Source organism: Marmota marmota, unplaced genomic scaffold, assembly GCF_001458135.2.
Source record: "Marmota marmota marmota unplaced genomic scaffold, marMar, whole genome shotgun sequence".
Classification (NCBI taxonomy): Eukaryota; Metazoa; Chordata; class Mammalia; order Rodentia; family Sciuridae; genus Marmota; species Marmota marmota.
Genome location: NW_026000093.1, coordinates 33,616,605 through 33,630,454, shown reverse-complemented (window position 1 = coordinate 33,630,454; position 13,850 = coordinate 33,616,605). Strand labels below are relative to the sequence as shown.

The following is a 13,850-nucleotide window of genomic DNA, read 5'->3' as shown; positions in this document are numbered from 1 at the left end:
GGGAGGGTGGGGAATCACTGTTGATCAGTGCAAGAATGCCGCAGCAAGGGCTGGAGATACAATAGTAGTAAATTCTATGAATTGTAATTCATGCATTTAGGCAAACGCTCTGCTACTGAGCTACAAACCCTAGCCCCTAATTCATAAATATAGTTCACAGAGTTTTACCAACCAGAGAATCAGTAGCAAGGGTAAAAAAAATGATTATCAGCCCAGGAAAGTAGAAATTAATTAGGTGATGGTCTGCTGGAAACTGAAATGAAGCAGAACTATGTAAATTAATTTTATATTAAGCAGTAAATTCTAGAAATGGCTTTGGCCAATAAGAGCTGAAGAGATGTATGGGACCAGAAGTGTCCTTTGTGTTAATGAACACTGAGTTCAGAGTTTTCAGCTTGCTTAAGGTTGAAACAAAAAGTGAAGGGACAGAAATAAGGTGAAGCACTGAAGAACAAGACAAAGGAATTATGTAATGAAGATGTGAAGAATGGCAATAAGGAAAATGCATGCTTATATTTTCTACACTATTGCTATTCAGAATCCTATTTCCATACCGGAAAAGAAAAATACACATATTGATACATTTTTTTAAAAATAATACTTTTTAGTTGTTGATGGACCTTTATTTCCTTATTTTTAAATTTATTTGTATGTGGTGCTGAGAATCGAACCCAGTGCTCCATGCATACTAGGCAAGCACACCCCATGCATACTAAGCAAGCACGCCCCATGCATACTAGGCAAGCACGCCACCACTGAGCCACAACCCCAGCCCCATATTGATACATTTCATATAGATTGTTTCTGGTTGGTCGGCTTGCATATATATTTTTTTCATTTTCTTAACTATTTTTTTCTTCCATATTCCCATATTGGGCTTTCCAAAAATAGGAAAAATAGTTACATCATCAAGAAGATGTAAAAGCTGATCATCTAATTTCTGGAGTTTCCTCTCATTCTGAAATTCCTTTTCATGATTAATTTTCTCTGGCTCAGAAGATGGACACACAGATAAAAACGATGTCAAAACATGTGTATCTGCTGGTGTATCTGCAAACTGCTCCAAGGGAGTTAACTCTGTGATGGGCGATGATACCACTGGCGTATTATCAAGGATCTATGACACAGGGACAAACAAAAATCCTTTTAAATTTTCATTCATTTAGTAAAGTTTAAAGGTATTTTTTATATTAGGGGGGAAAAATACTATACCTCATCTTCACTTATATTTGGGGGAGACTCAGAAGAAACTAAGTTATCCAAAAGACCTTCTAAGCACTGTAGGCGTGATGAATTTACTTCTGCCATATTTACTGGTTCACCAAATATGTTCTTGCAGTCTAGAATTCTAAGCTGTGGTAAAGTTTGGAGAATAACTGCTCTGTATCCTTTGAAATAAATCATTCAAAGTGAAAATTTAAACATTAAAAAGGGCTAATATTTTATAAAATAAATTACTACATCTATCACCTGAATGATAAAATTAGTCCAAGGAACAACAAATAAACTTGTCATCAATGCTATGTATTCAACATTTCTAGCATGCAATCATTAAATACAAAAGAAAAAAAATGCTCCTTTCACTCCTCTTGAATAATTTTCCCAATAAAGGTAAGGAACTTATAATCATCACCACTTCAAATTACTTTAAAGCTATGAATGCATGAAAACAGCAGGAATTTATCCTGGGAAGAAAACTAAACAAGTCTTTTGTATTTTTAATAGAACTAGCATAAATCTAAGTAACATAAACATGTTTTAAGGATGATGTGGATGATGATCAAAGCACCAGAATTTCCCCAGTGAAGTTTCAAGCATTAGTGAAACATGTCCCTTTTGTTTTTTAAATTACACATAATTAATATTAAAATGTGATTTATCAAGTATCCACGAATAATATATTTATTTATTTCCCTTAAGAAATAAATATAAGAAAAATATATTTATTTCCCTTAAAAAATAAGAAACTAACAAATTAACATTAATTTGTTGTTTAGCTTAATAGGAGCACTTCAATTTTGCTCCTATAATTTTACAACCAAGAATTTGTCAGAAAGACCAATGAATTATTTGGATAAATTCCAAAAGAAATAAAGATTCAAAGTAGGAACTCAAAAGTTCTTGAGACATGACTGTTACAAAAAACAATTTTTTGACGTTAGGGTTAAAAGAGGAAAAAAAAATACAAAGTTTTAGAAGTAAGTTTTTCCCCTAAGAAAACTCTCAAATCTGTCCTGGTTTTTAAGCAGACTTTATAATATTACATGATCTTTAAAAAATAATAAAAAAAATGTTTTTCAATAAAATAAAATAATCAGAACAGGCTATCTTGTTACAAAAAACTTTCCCATGGTAGCATATGAATGACAGAATGCAGCATTTATAGCCAACTTACACCCAAGTAGAGTTTCAGAAGGTACATTCAAAATTCTATCCACTTTCTTGTTTGGTTAAGTAACATGAGATAACTGAAGTTAGAACTGGCAGTTTGGTTTCTCTTATCTTTGCCAATTTGACTGATTCCGAATTAGATCAAATAGCATTTCAGCAACATCGTTTAATGTAATAAGTTTAAGGTGTTTTTTTTTTAAAAAAAACAAAAAACAAAAAACAATCATTCACTTATTAAAATGTGATAAATCCAGGATACATAATTCAAAGGTACATAGTAAAGTTTTTTCAATATTTCCTGAACTCTAGCTACTTAGTTCCTTTTCTTGGAGTTGTCCAATATTATTTTTTTGGTGTATTTTTCTAGATGTTCTGTTGTATATATTACATACAATACTTTGCAACTTGTTTTTCTTTCTCAATATATCGTGGAGATAACTGACTACCAGTACAGAGATTCTAAGTTCCTTTTTTTCCCTTCCTAAATGGCTATATAGTATTAGGATATACCATAGTGATAAAATATAATTTTAAGGCATTCACTTATCAAATATAAAACTGTCTAAATAAAATAACTATTGATTGATTCATCCCATCTTCTTCTAACAGCAATTTGTCTTAATAAACTATTTGTAATTATTTGTAATTATATAATTCCCAAATATATAACATTACAAAGATTAAAACTAAAACAAAAAGTTCACAAACACCAAATTCTGGAAATGAAGAAACTTTTGACTATTAACTGTTAAAAAAGTATTAAATTAATTGTTCATACCTGGTACACGACAGACAGGATTCCCCTCTCCATCCTTCTCTAAAGTAAGATTTGTCAAGAAGTGCAATCCTACCATACATTGAAGTAAGTGATGGATACTATCTATACAGTTACTATGAAGATCAATATATCTAAGCTTATACTTTAGTCCACGAAGAAGTGTCAACCCTGCAATAAGAAAAAAATGCTTTTGAGTCAAAGGAGTAGCATTGATAAGATGTTGCTGTGAACAGATACATCTATAATAAACAGGAAAATTCAATTGCTGTTTTAAAGAAACACAAGTTTAGAAACTCACTGAGGCCTTAGCCCCTGGGGTTTCTGGGTACTGCGGTATTAATGGAAAAAAAAAAAAAAACAAAAAACTCCCTAGGTCATTATATGCACTTAATGAAAATAAGCACAAAACAATGGCTTTGGAATTTCCCAAGGCAACATTTTTGATTACCAGACGTAACACTGCACTACACTTTCTTTTTCTTGGTTTCAGTATAAAATAAAAATAACATTCATTTTAGCTCCCTGATAATATTTCTTGGAAAACTTTGTAGCAGATACTATTGTTACCTTGACCACCCTGGACTTCAGCTGTAGCTAAGATGGACAAGTAAGTGTATACTGTCAGTGTGCCCTTATAAGCACTAGCATTTGCCCTCTTTTCCTACCTCAAAAGGGAAGGAGCTTGTTCAGCAAAGGTAAAGCCTGGAAGTGTGAGGGAGTTAACACTTCTAGGGGCTTACCTCTATCAAAGAGACTAGTGGATAAATGCCCCAGATTCCTTTCCTAGAAAATTGTCCTGAGGTGCACACATTGCTCCTCAAAGGGAGCAATTTTACAACTTCATTTATTTTAGCCCTCTCCACATTTCAATTTTACTCACCCTTTTCTTCTGTTTCTTCAACCGGACTGGATACCCTTTTCTCCTCATTGTCCTTTGGCTAACTTCTACTCATCATTCTCAGAAGGCTTTGACCATCTCTGTAAGATCTGATTTTCCTGTCACTCACAGTCCTTAGCATTTCTCCTTAATTATCATCACATTTTTAGGTTCTTGTTTGATGCTACTTTTGTTTTAACTTGATGGTCCTCTTAGATTTAATAGTAGAGTGCACCAGGAGCTACTCCTCTTCTCTATCTACACACTCTTTGGAATCTTCTAGTTTCATGGCTAATAGTGCTTCTAACCGCCAAATCCACAACTCCAACCATGACCCCCAATCCCACCCCATTCTTAAAATGTGTATTACATGCACACACATACATATGTTCAACAGTGTTCTCGAGTTTAAGACAGGATCAGTGTTCTCATTACTTATCTCGGAAATGTAATCCTCTTCTAATTTTTCTTATGTCAACAAATAGTACCACCATTCATATCCGTTAATCCAGAGACTTTTATCTTTGATTCTGCTTTCCTTTATTTACTTTCTATCTACCTAAAAATGTACTTTTCACTCAGCAGTGATCTTTTAAAAACATAAATCATGTCATTCCCTATGTAATCTCTAACAACTCTTATTGTGCCTAAAACAAAACGTAAATTTCTCAGCCTGCTTTTAAACTGTACTGACCTGGCCTCTGCCTACTTTCCTATCCCTTTTCTTAGCACATTAAACCCCTCATTAGCTTTCTTTCTTATATGGCAAGCTTGATTTTGCTTTAGTGTCTTTGCATGCTATAAGTTATTTATTGAAGTGTTTTTCAACATATAAAACTTTAGCATTCTAAGAATGATCTATAAGAACATCCAGGATTGCTCCCTTTATTTTCTTCATAGTCCTCAACTCTGTCTGATATTAAGTTTCTAAAACTTGCCCCCTTTAGGTATACAATTTGGTGTGTTTTAGCAGACATACACTGTTTTACTACTGCCACTATAATCACAACATAGAAAGTTTCTATCACTTTGAAAGGTTCTCTTCTGTTCCTGTGTAATCAATCTTCTCTCCCCATTTCCAGACCCTGGCAACCAAAAATCTGATTTTTAAAAGCCTCTACAGCTTTGCCTTTATCGGAATGCCACATGAACGGAATCATTTGATACAGCCTTTTATGATTGGCTTCTGTTACTTAGCATAATTCCTTTTAGATTTATATGTGATGCTGCACGTATTATTGTTTATTCCTTTTTAGTTCCAAGTAGTATTCCATTACACAGATGTTTCAAAATTTGTTTACCATTAGCTTTCTGTTGCTGTGACAAAATACCTGAGATAATCTATAATGAGGAAAGATTGATTTTGGCTCATGGTTTCACACCATAGCTGCTTGGCCATACTGCTTTGGGCCTTTGGTAGCACAATATGTTATGGTAGGAATCTGCTCTTCTCATGGCAGCTAAGAAGCAAAGAGAGAGAGAGAGAGGAGTGAAGGCCCCAATCTCCCCTTCAAGGGAATGCCTCCAATGACCTAACTTTCTCCAAGTAGGCCCTATTTCCTAAAGATTCTACTGACTCCCAGTAGTGCCACAGACTGGCAGCCAAAGTTTGAGCACATGGTCTTTGGGGGACATGTAAGATATAGACTATAATACCAGTTGGATATACAGGTCAATTCCAAGTTTTCAAGATTAAGAACAGTCATAAATACACAAGCATATAAAATGTTCATATAAACATTCACATATGGGTCTTTGTGTGAATACACCTTAATTTCTCTGGGTTAAATGCTGAGGAAGAGAACTGAATAATTACAAATACATTTACCATTATAATAAACTGTCAAATTCTTTCCCAAAGTGGTTATACTTTTTAAATTGTACTAGCAATATAGGCAAGTTTTAGTTGCTCTACAATCTCATCAATGCTTTAATTTTTTAAAATTTTAGCCATACTAGATGTGAAGTGGTATCTCACTATACTTTAATTGTCATTTCCTTAATCACCAAGGATACTAAACATCTTTTTTTCCCACGTGCTTATTTGCCCATTGTGCATCATCTTGGTAAGGTGTCTGTTTAAATCTTTTGCTTACTTACAGGAGGAAGGACTTGATACAACTTTATGTGTTTCTTCCCAATATAATGTAAGACCTGTTACAGCAAAGACCTTATCTGTTTACTGTTTTTGTTGTTTTTTAATAATTATAGGACAGTACTTGATAAAGCAATTTGCAACAAACATCTTCCTAGTGAATGAATGAAAACTCTTACCCGATAATCATTTGTCAGGTAAGGAAACAGTATCCAAAAAGTAAAATATCACACAGCAGCAACAGAGTTAGATTTAAACTCTAAATTCTAAAACTTTCATGTATTCAGTGAAAAAAAGATTTCAAATAAACTGCAATTGCTACCTGAGCCTAAGGGCACTAACTTGGTCTTTTTATATTTGTATACTAGGTACCAGGCATAAGGTAATGTCTTATTAGTGGGGAAGAAAAATAAGTTAACAAATGAATAATACTGTTTCAAATACTGATAAAGTTATGAAGATGATTAGTAAAATCTTATTATTTCTAAGAGATAATTCTAATAATACTCTTGAAACTTTGTTCGATTAGTTATGGCTTTAATCATTTAAAAAGTAGGCAACAACTTTTATATCTTCTTAGATTATCTAAGCACAAAGAGAAAAAATAATAGTCTTTGGAATGCTGCATACCTGCATTGTTCATATCTGCTATAGTGTTAGCCACTAGTTACATGTGGCTTTTTCTTTTCGTACTGAGGATTGAACCCAGGGGTGCTTTACCACTAAGTAACATTGCCAGCCCTTTCTATTTTTTATTTTGTGACAGGGTTTCATTAAGTTGCCTAAGCTGGTCTCAAACTTGCTTCAAACGCCCAAATTCCTGGGATTAGAGGGTACTCCACCATGCCTAGTTACAGATAGCTTTTTATACTTATATAAAAATTAAATAAAATTATAATTTCAGTCCCTAAGTTGCAAATTCACAGTTCAAGGGCTCAATAGTCACGTTTTAATTGTCATTTCCTTAATCATCAAGGATGCTAAATATCAGACAGCACAGATTTAGAATATTTTCATCACTATAGAAAGTTTTGTTGGAACTATTCCTTTCTATATAACAGTATGTTTAATTACCTAACATTAAAACATCATTCCTAGCTGGGCATGGTGGTGCACGCCTATAATCCTAGTGGTTTGGGAGGCAGAGGCAGGAGGACTACAAGTTCAAAGAAAGCCTCAGCAACTTAGCGAGGCGCCTTCCCCCCCAAACTCCCCAGAAAGACTGCGGATAAGGCTCAGTGGTAAAGTGCCCCTGGGTTTAATCCCTGGTTCAAAAAACAAAACATTATTCCTCTAAAGGAGCTTCTATTCCCCCTGCTCCAAATCATTCCAGTCTTTGTATCTATTTTTTATTCAGCTGTGGTTTGGGCAGTAACAAAAAAAGAATTAAAACTGAAGATACTCTCTAGATGAGCTCTACGATCAAAATCTGGATTCAACTTGGAGTTTTCCAACATGATGAGCTAACTCTTCACACATTGCAAACATAGCATCATCAAAAATACATGCATATCTACTTACCACTAAGATCATTTATGTGGTTATAAGACAAATTCAGTTTAGTCAGATTAATTAGTGCTTCAAGTCCTAAAAATAAAATAAAGCAGAACAAAATAAAATAAAGCTTTTACAGGATTTAAAAAATTAGAAGTATAACATTACAGTACTATTAGACTGTACTGAAGCAAATCTGATGTAACAATGAAATCAATTTTATGAAAATATTTAGTTTTAAAAAGCAAACTTTTCTATAAGAAAACTTTTGTATGATGAGTTTTAGGGTCAGTTTTCAAAAGTTTATGGTACTATCTATTCCACTCTATTTGGGGAAAAATAGACAAATCACCTTCTTCATGTTAAATATTACATGAAAATCACTTACAAACCTTCTATTCTTGTGAGCAAATTGCAGGACAAATTCAAAGTGCATAGTTTTGTCAGTGTGTTTAGCCCTTCAATTTGACTTATTTGATTAGATGACAGATCTAAATGTCGTAAATTCCAAACATGATCAATGGCTTTGATCTTGGAGATGTTATTGCAATGAAGATTGATGGTATGAAGGGTTGAATCCAAAGATAACTCTGATATGCTACAAAAGAAAATATATATTATAAAAAAGTAAAAATGTATTTTATAAGCAAGACAAAATAATTAAAACTAACCAAATAGCACATAAATAACTATGTGCTCTGTTCATTCCAGAATGATGCCCTTTCCATTTGTGCCTTGAAATGTGTAATCATAAAACACAGTGCTTCTTACAACATAAACCAATATTTCAGACCATTTATACAAATATGAAGCTACTCAAGGAGGTTGAGTGATGCTGGGCATTTCTAGCTTTTATGTGCAAAGTCTGTGGCAGATAGCAAAGGAATACTGAATAGTCAATAATTGCAAAGGCTTTTGAATCCTAATTTGCACATTACCTTGCTGTGTGACCTGAACAAATGGAAACTTTTTAAGCCTCAGATTCTTTATATCATTTAATTCTGACAACTATACACAGTATGTTATCATAAGAATACTGAAATTTTTAAAAATTAAATAACCTGCTCACATTCCTGCAGTTATGGTAACAGAGCCCAGATACAAATCTAATCTCACAAAAGAAGTTTATAATCTTACTTTCTTCACTGTGTACAATGGTTATTTAATCCAGAATATAAATGATACCAAAGAAATCACTAACTATTGGTATTTCTTCCATCCCTGTCCTCTATTTCAAGTTGGAAGGCATGTCCCCTAAAGAGAACTCATCTCATGACTCCTTCAATTACTATTTGTAACTGGAACTTCTCTTATAATAGTTCAAGGCATACAAACTACAGTGCACAGTTTAGAGAAGCCAGATGTAGAGTCAGTAACTTCACAGGCATCAGTAGTAGCTGTAGCAACTACCATAAACCTGTAGAAACCTAAATGGCAGCAAGGAAGCATTTGCAAATCTCAAAATAGCAATTTCTAAAGCCGTTTGAAGCACTTGCCAATTACATAACTTCTGTCATTTATTGAATTCTTAGTGCCAGATCTTGTGCTATTAACACATTCTCCAAAATATAATCCTTTATTGTCTAATGCACTACACTTTCTGGAAATCAATACTGTGCATACAATGTGGGAGAGCTGAAAAAGCAGAGAGTGAAACAAATGAGTTTGAATTTCGAATTTAATTACTCACCAGCTGTATGAAGTCTGGTATAAGAAAAATTAACTTGCAAGCTGCTGTGAAGATTAATGATAATGTGCATAACCCCCAATACATGGAAGACATTCAGGAAATAGCAGATGTTATTAAATAAAAAATGTACACATTCCTTTGAAAAACATCTTCCCAGGTAATCTGGTAAATTTTAGATCAGGATTGACAACAAGATGCATAATTATCAGTAGCAAGACTGGCAGAGAGCAGGGCACTCCACAAAGGTATATCATGTGCAAAGGCTGAGACACCTACAAAAGAATTGCTAGTAGCTCAGTGAGGCTAGAAAGTAACTTCAGAAACTGGAGACTGAAAAGGTAGGCAGGGCCAGGAGTGGTGGCGCATGCCCGTAATCCCAGTGGCTCAGGAGGCTGAGACAGAAGGATGGAGAGTTCAAAGCCAGCCTCAGCAAAACCTAGGCACTAAGCAACTCAGTGGTTGAGTGTCCCTGAGTTCAATCCCCATTACCCCCGCAAAAAGGAAAGAATAGGTAGGCAGGGGCCAATAAGTAATGCAGAATCAAGAGACTTGAAAGCCGTGTACAACTTCGGGTAGCATGAGATAGAAAAGGGAAACTCAGTAACATATGTTCAGTACTTTCGAAAGGTATATGAATAAATGTGTGGTAGTGCTTTGTATAGAAGAAATGAGAATGGTGGTAAAGATAAGTGAGGCAAAACCAGTAAGGACCAGAGATCGCGTGTTACACAGTTGCCGGAGATGCTATGCTGTCACTGTTTTTCAGAGTAACAGAAGAGAATCAAGAGGACAGAAGAAGACCGATGTTTAAAGGGCAGCAAAGCAATAAAGAAAGAGGAGCAGCAGAAGGAAAGGTGGTTGAAGGCTGGTGGAGCAGGTGATGGGGCAGATTCAAGGCCGGGCAGAGCCATGAGAACTGCCCAGGGCAGAGGCAGGCAGGACTCCCACTCCCGCCCGTTCACGGAGCATTTTCGCAGAGAAGGTCCGCCGCAAGCCAGAGGGCTGGGGTCCCGCCAAGCCACACACCACCCATGGTCGCAGCCCTGGGGGTGCGCGGGCCGCTCCCGGTTGCCGAACGCCCTTTACCTCTGCAGGCCTTTGTCCATGAAGCACACATCCCCGCAGCTGCTGTCGCCGTCCTCGTTTTCTACTTCTGCTTCTACCGCCGCCTCCATGGTACCGGCGACAGGAAGCGGGGACTTAACTGGCGGCCAGCACTGGGTCCGAGATCCTGGAACAGGACTCCTCGGAGCGCGGTGGTACAGCCCGGGTGTGGGGGGCGGGGCGAAGGCCCGGGTGTGGGGGGCGGGGCGAAGACCCTCCCTCCAACCGACGCTGGCACTTTCCCGCCCCGACCGTGCCGCAAAGCTGGAGGCTCGGTCTCCACGCAGTGTTTCGGTTCCTTTTACGGCATCTGTGTCGCAGCTCTGGGGCTTGCCGTAGAGCAAAGCTTTTTCTTTTTCTCCCCAGGGAATGTTGAAGTTGGGAGTATGTGGCGGCATCCTGTTTGTTTCTCTGTGATTTTTTTTTTTTTTCGCTATAACTTACTGCCTTCAGAAGATGGTTTCGCAGCATTTGGCTTTACATAACTTTCCATAGCCATACATTCATATAAATTGTTCTCTTACCCGCCGTTGCACCTCCTGTTGATTCACTGAACTTTTGTGCACGTCTTGCTGTGCGTTGTTCACTATGCAATGGGCAATTAGTGGGATTACTGCAAGCATTTGTCCACTGGAGGGAACGGTTGTCACACAGTTTAGCGTGGCAAATGCTAGGAGGAGTCCAGGGTCATCAAAGCTAACTAGAATCCTAGGGGAAGGGATTAACTTTTCGAAAAGGAAGTGATTGGTCTTGCTGGGTCAAGGGAAATTATGGAAATAACTGACCTAGGTGGGAAAATAATACATGTACAAGGTCCTTCCTGGCTAGATTTTACTGTAAGCCATAATAATGTTAAAGAATGTAGATCAAAGATGTATCTTAAATCTGATCCTGAACTAAAATCTTTGGTGGTTCCCTGTAAGGAACCAAATAAAGGTCTCCAATCTTTAAAAAAAAATTTTAGACAAAAAGTATTTACTACATACCTGTGCTGTACATAGCATTACATGCTACCCTAGGCCATCTATTTTGTTTACATATAATATGGAAGAATTAAGGTTAATATGCCAATTTATTTTGACTATAATTTGGTTTTATGGTTGGTATTTTACACTAAAAATTGTTCCTTTTCTGTATATTTTCTGTGTAGTTTATCCATAGCTTTGCTATTCACAGTCTGATTACTGTCTTTTAAAATTTAGTTTTCTTTCAAATCTGTCATTGAAAATATTTCCAAATTTAACTACCATTCAGCTTTTACCTAACATATTCTAAAACTCAGGGCTACGATCTATTGTTTCCTATAACTGCACACTTTGCAAGATATTCTTCCAAAAAGAGGTGGAGGTGGCATCTGTTTACTGGCTCTTAGATTCTGTGCTGTCTGGTGACTTTTTTTGGCCATAAGTATGTGTTGGCAGTGCTGATGTATTACTTTCAAGTCAAGCCCTCAGAACATCTTCCATACTATGCTCCAAGGTTGCTTAACCATCATTATCTAGGAATAATATGTGGAGTATAACCAATGTGATCCTGCAATCTGTACACGTGGAAAAATAAGATTACGTACCCCATTTGAATCAAATGTATGATATGTCAAGATCATTGTAATGTTTTGAGCAACTAATAAAAAATTTTTTTAAAAAAGGGACAATGCATTTGACATAACTCTTACCTAGTGTGAGGTCAAGCATGAGACAGGCACTTTGGGCATCCAGGTGGCATTGTGTGGGAGCCACATAGTATCTCTTCTGGAAATGGCAAATTATTTTGATAGGCTGATATGTGGTAAGGATTTGTGTGAGGAGGAGAGTGCAATAGTTGAGTATAGAAAATATCACTTGAGAGAGCTTGTCTTGTAGCCATGAGTTTTAGAATATGGTAGGTAAAAGCTTAATTGGCATCCTGGAGGAACTGTACAATTCCAGGATATTTTTAGGAGAAAAATAAGGTTGATGAAAAAATGGAGTGATAAGAAATAAGGGAGGTATACTGGGAAATGAACTGATGGAATCATATTGTTATAGCATGTGTATGTACAAATACGTAACACTGAATTCCACTATTATAGTGCATTAATAAAAATTAAAATAAACAGTAAAAATAGAAAAAAATTAGTAGCTTTTCTATATACCTATAGTGAACTTGTTGAGAAAGAAATCAGGAAAACAATTTCATTCATAATAACCTCAAAACAACAAACACAAACAACCTACCAAATAACCAACCAAACAAACAAACAAAAAAACATGGGAATAAACCTAACCATGGAGATGAAAGACCTCTACAATGAAAATCCTGTTAATTGCATCAACATTATGTTAAGTGAAATAAGCCAGTCTCAGGAAGACAAGTACCTTATGGTCTCACTTATACGTGAAATAGAAAAAAGCTAATGTCACAGGAATTTAGAATAGAGGGGTGGTGAACAGAGACCTGGAAGAGGACAAGGAAGAGAGAGATGGAGAAGGGTTGATCAAAGGGTAGGTAGTAAGTTTCACTTAGGAGTAAGAAGTTACAGAGCGCAGAGTAGGGCGAATACAGGTAACGATTGTGCACCTAGAACACAGAATTTTTTTAAAAAAATATTTTTTAGTTGTTGATGGATCTTTATTTTATTTATTCGTATATGGTGTTGAGAATCAAACCCAATGCCTCACACATGCCAGGCAAGCGCTTTTCCACTGGGATTTTGAATGCCTTTGCCATAAACAAGTGATAAATGTTTGAGTAGATAGATGTATTGAAACATCATGTGGTACTGTATTAATATATGTAATTTATGTGTTTTTATACACAGGTTAAAGATAAATTTAATTTTAAAGGAAATTATATACATGCCACATAATGCTTAAGGCCATTATCTCCTTATAATTACTTTGTGTTTAGAGCCTTTGAGTTCCTCCTTTCTAGCTAGTCATAAAATATGTAATAGGTTATTGTGAACTATAGAACACTAAAACTTATAAATTTTATCTAACTGCACTTGAGTACTCACTATCAAACCTTAAATCCACCAAGTGTATAGTTGGTTGTACAAAATTCTGATATTTGTGGTGTCAAAACATGGTGTACCATAGCTGTAAAAAATGAAATCCTTGTTAATATTAAATAAAATACCAGTACTATCTGTTGCTTTTTTAAAAACTAAATTTTACCAAATTGTTTCTAATGGCAGAGAAGAGTAAATGTATTTGAGTGGGTAAGAATATGTACACATTGGATGGATATACAGTATGCTTTTGAGAATATTAGTCTAAAGGGAAATTATAGAATTTTAAGGTCTGTAACCTATTTATTATTTCACCATTTACTGACTAGCAGGCAGATGACAAGAATATGTGTCTAGTGTGAGCACCTGAGAGTCTCACTTGGTATTTTATGTGACCAACTATGTATAGGTTTGAATTCATAAAAGTCC

At 35.7% G+C, this 13,850-nt stretch overlaps 1 protein-coding gene across 5 annotated transcripts in view; it reads right to left on the bottom strand.

Annotated features, from left to right (window-relative positions):
* Positions 1 to 10,632, bottom strand: part of Lrrcc1 (leucine rich repeat and coiled-coil centrosomal protein 1) — a 40,903-nt gene extending 30,271 nt beyond the window's left edge. The window contains exons 1-6 of one of the 5 annotated variants that reach the window (XM_048782759.1): positions 10,412 to 10,632; positions 8,028 to 8,233; positions 7,663 to 7,728; positions 3,170 to 3,337; positions 1,213 to 1,388; positions 905 to 1,117 (exon numbers count right to left, since the gene is read on the bottom strand). In XM_048782759.1, the coding sequence (XP_048638716.1) occupies positions 905 to 1,117; positions 1,213 to 1,388; positions 3,170 to 3,337; positions 7,663 to 7,728; positions 8,028 to 8,233; positions 10,412 to 10,500 (918 nt within the window). In that variant the 5' untranslated portion in view covers positions 10,501 to 10,632. Of the gene's footprint in view, positions 1 to 904; positions 1,118 to 1,212; positions 1,389 to 3,169; positions 3,338 to 7,662; positions 7,729 to 8,027; positions 8,236 to 10,411 lie in introns of those variants that run through there. The other 4 variants (XM_015485924.2, XM_015485925.2, XM_048782760.1 and 1 more) reach the window with 4 other exon arrangements.
* Between the last annotated feature and the right edge of the window lie 3,218 nt (positions 10,633 to 13,850).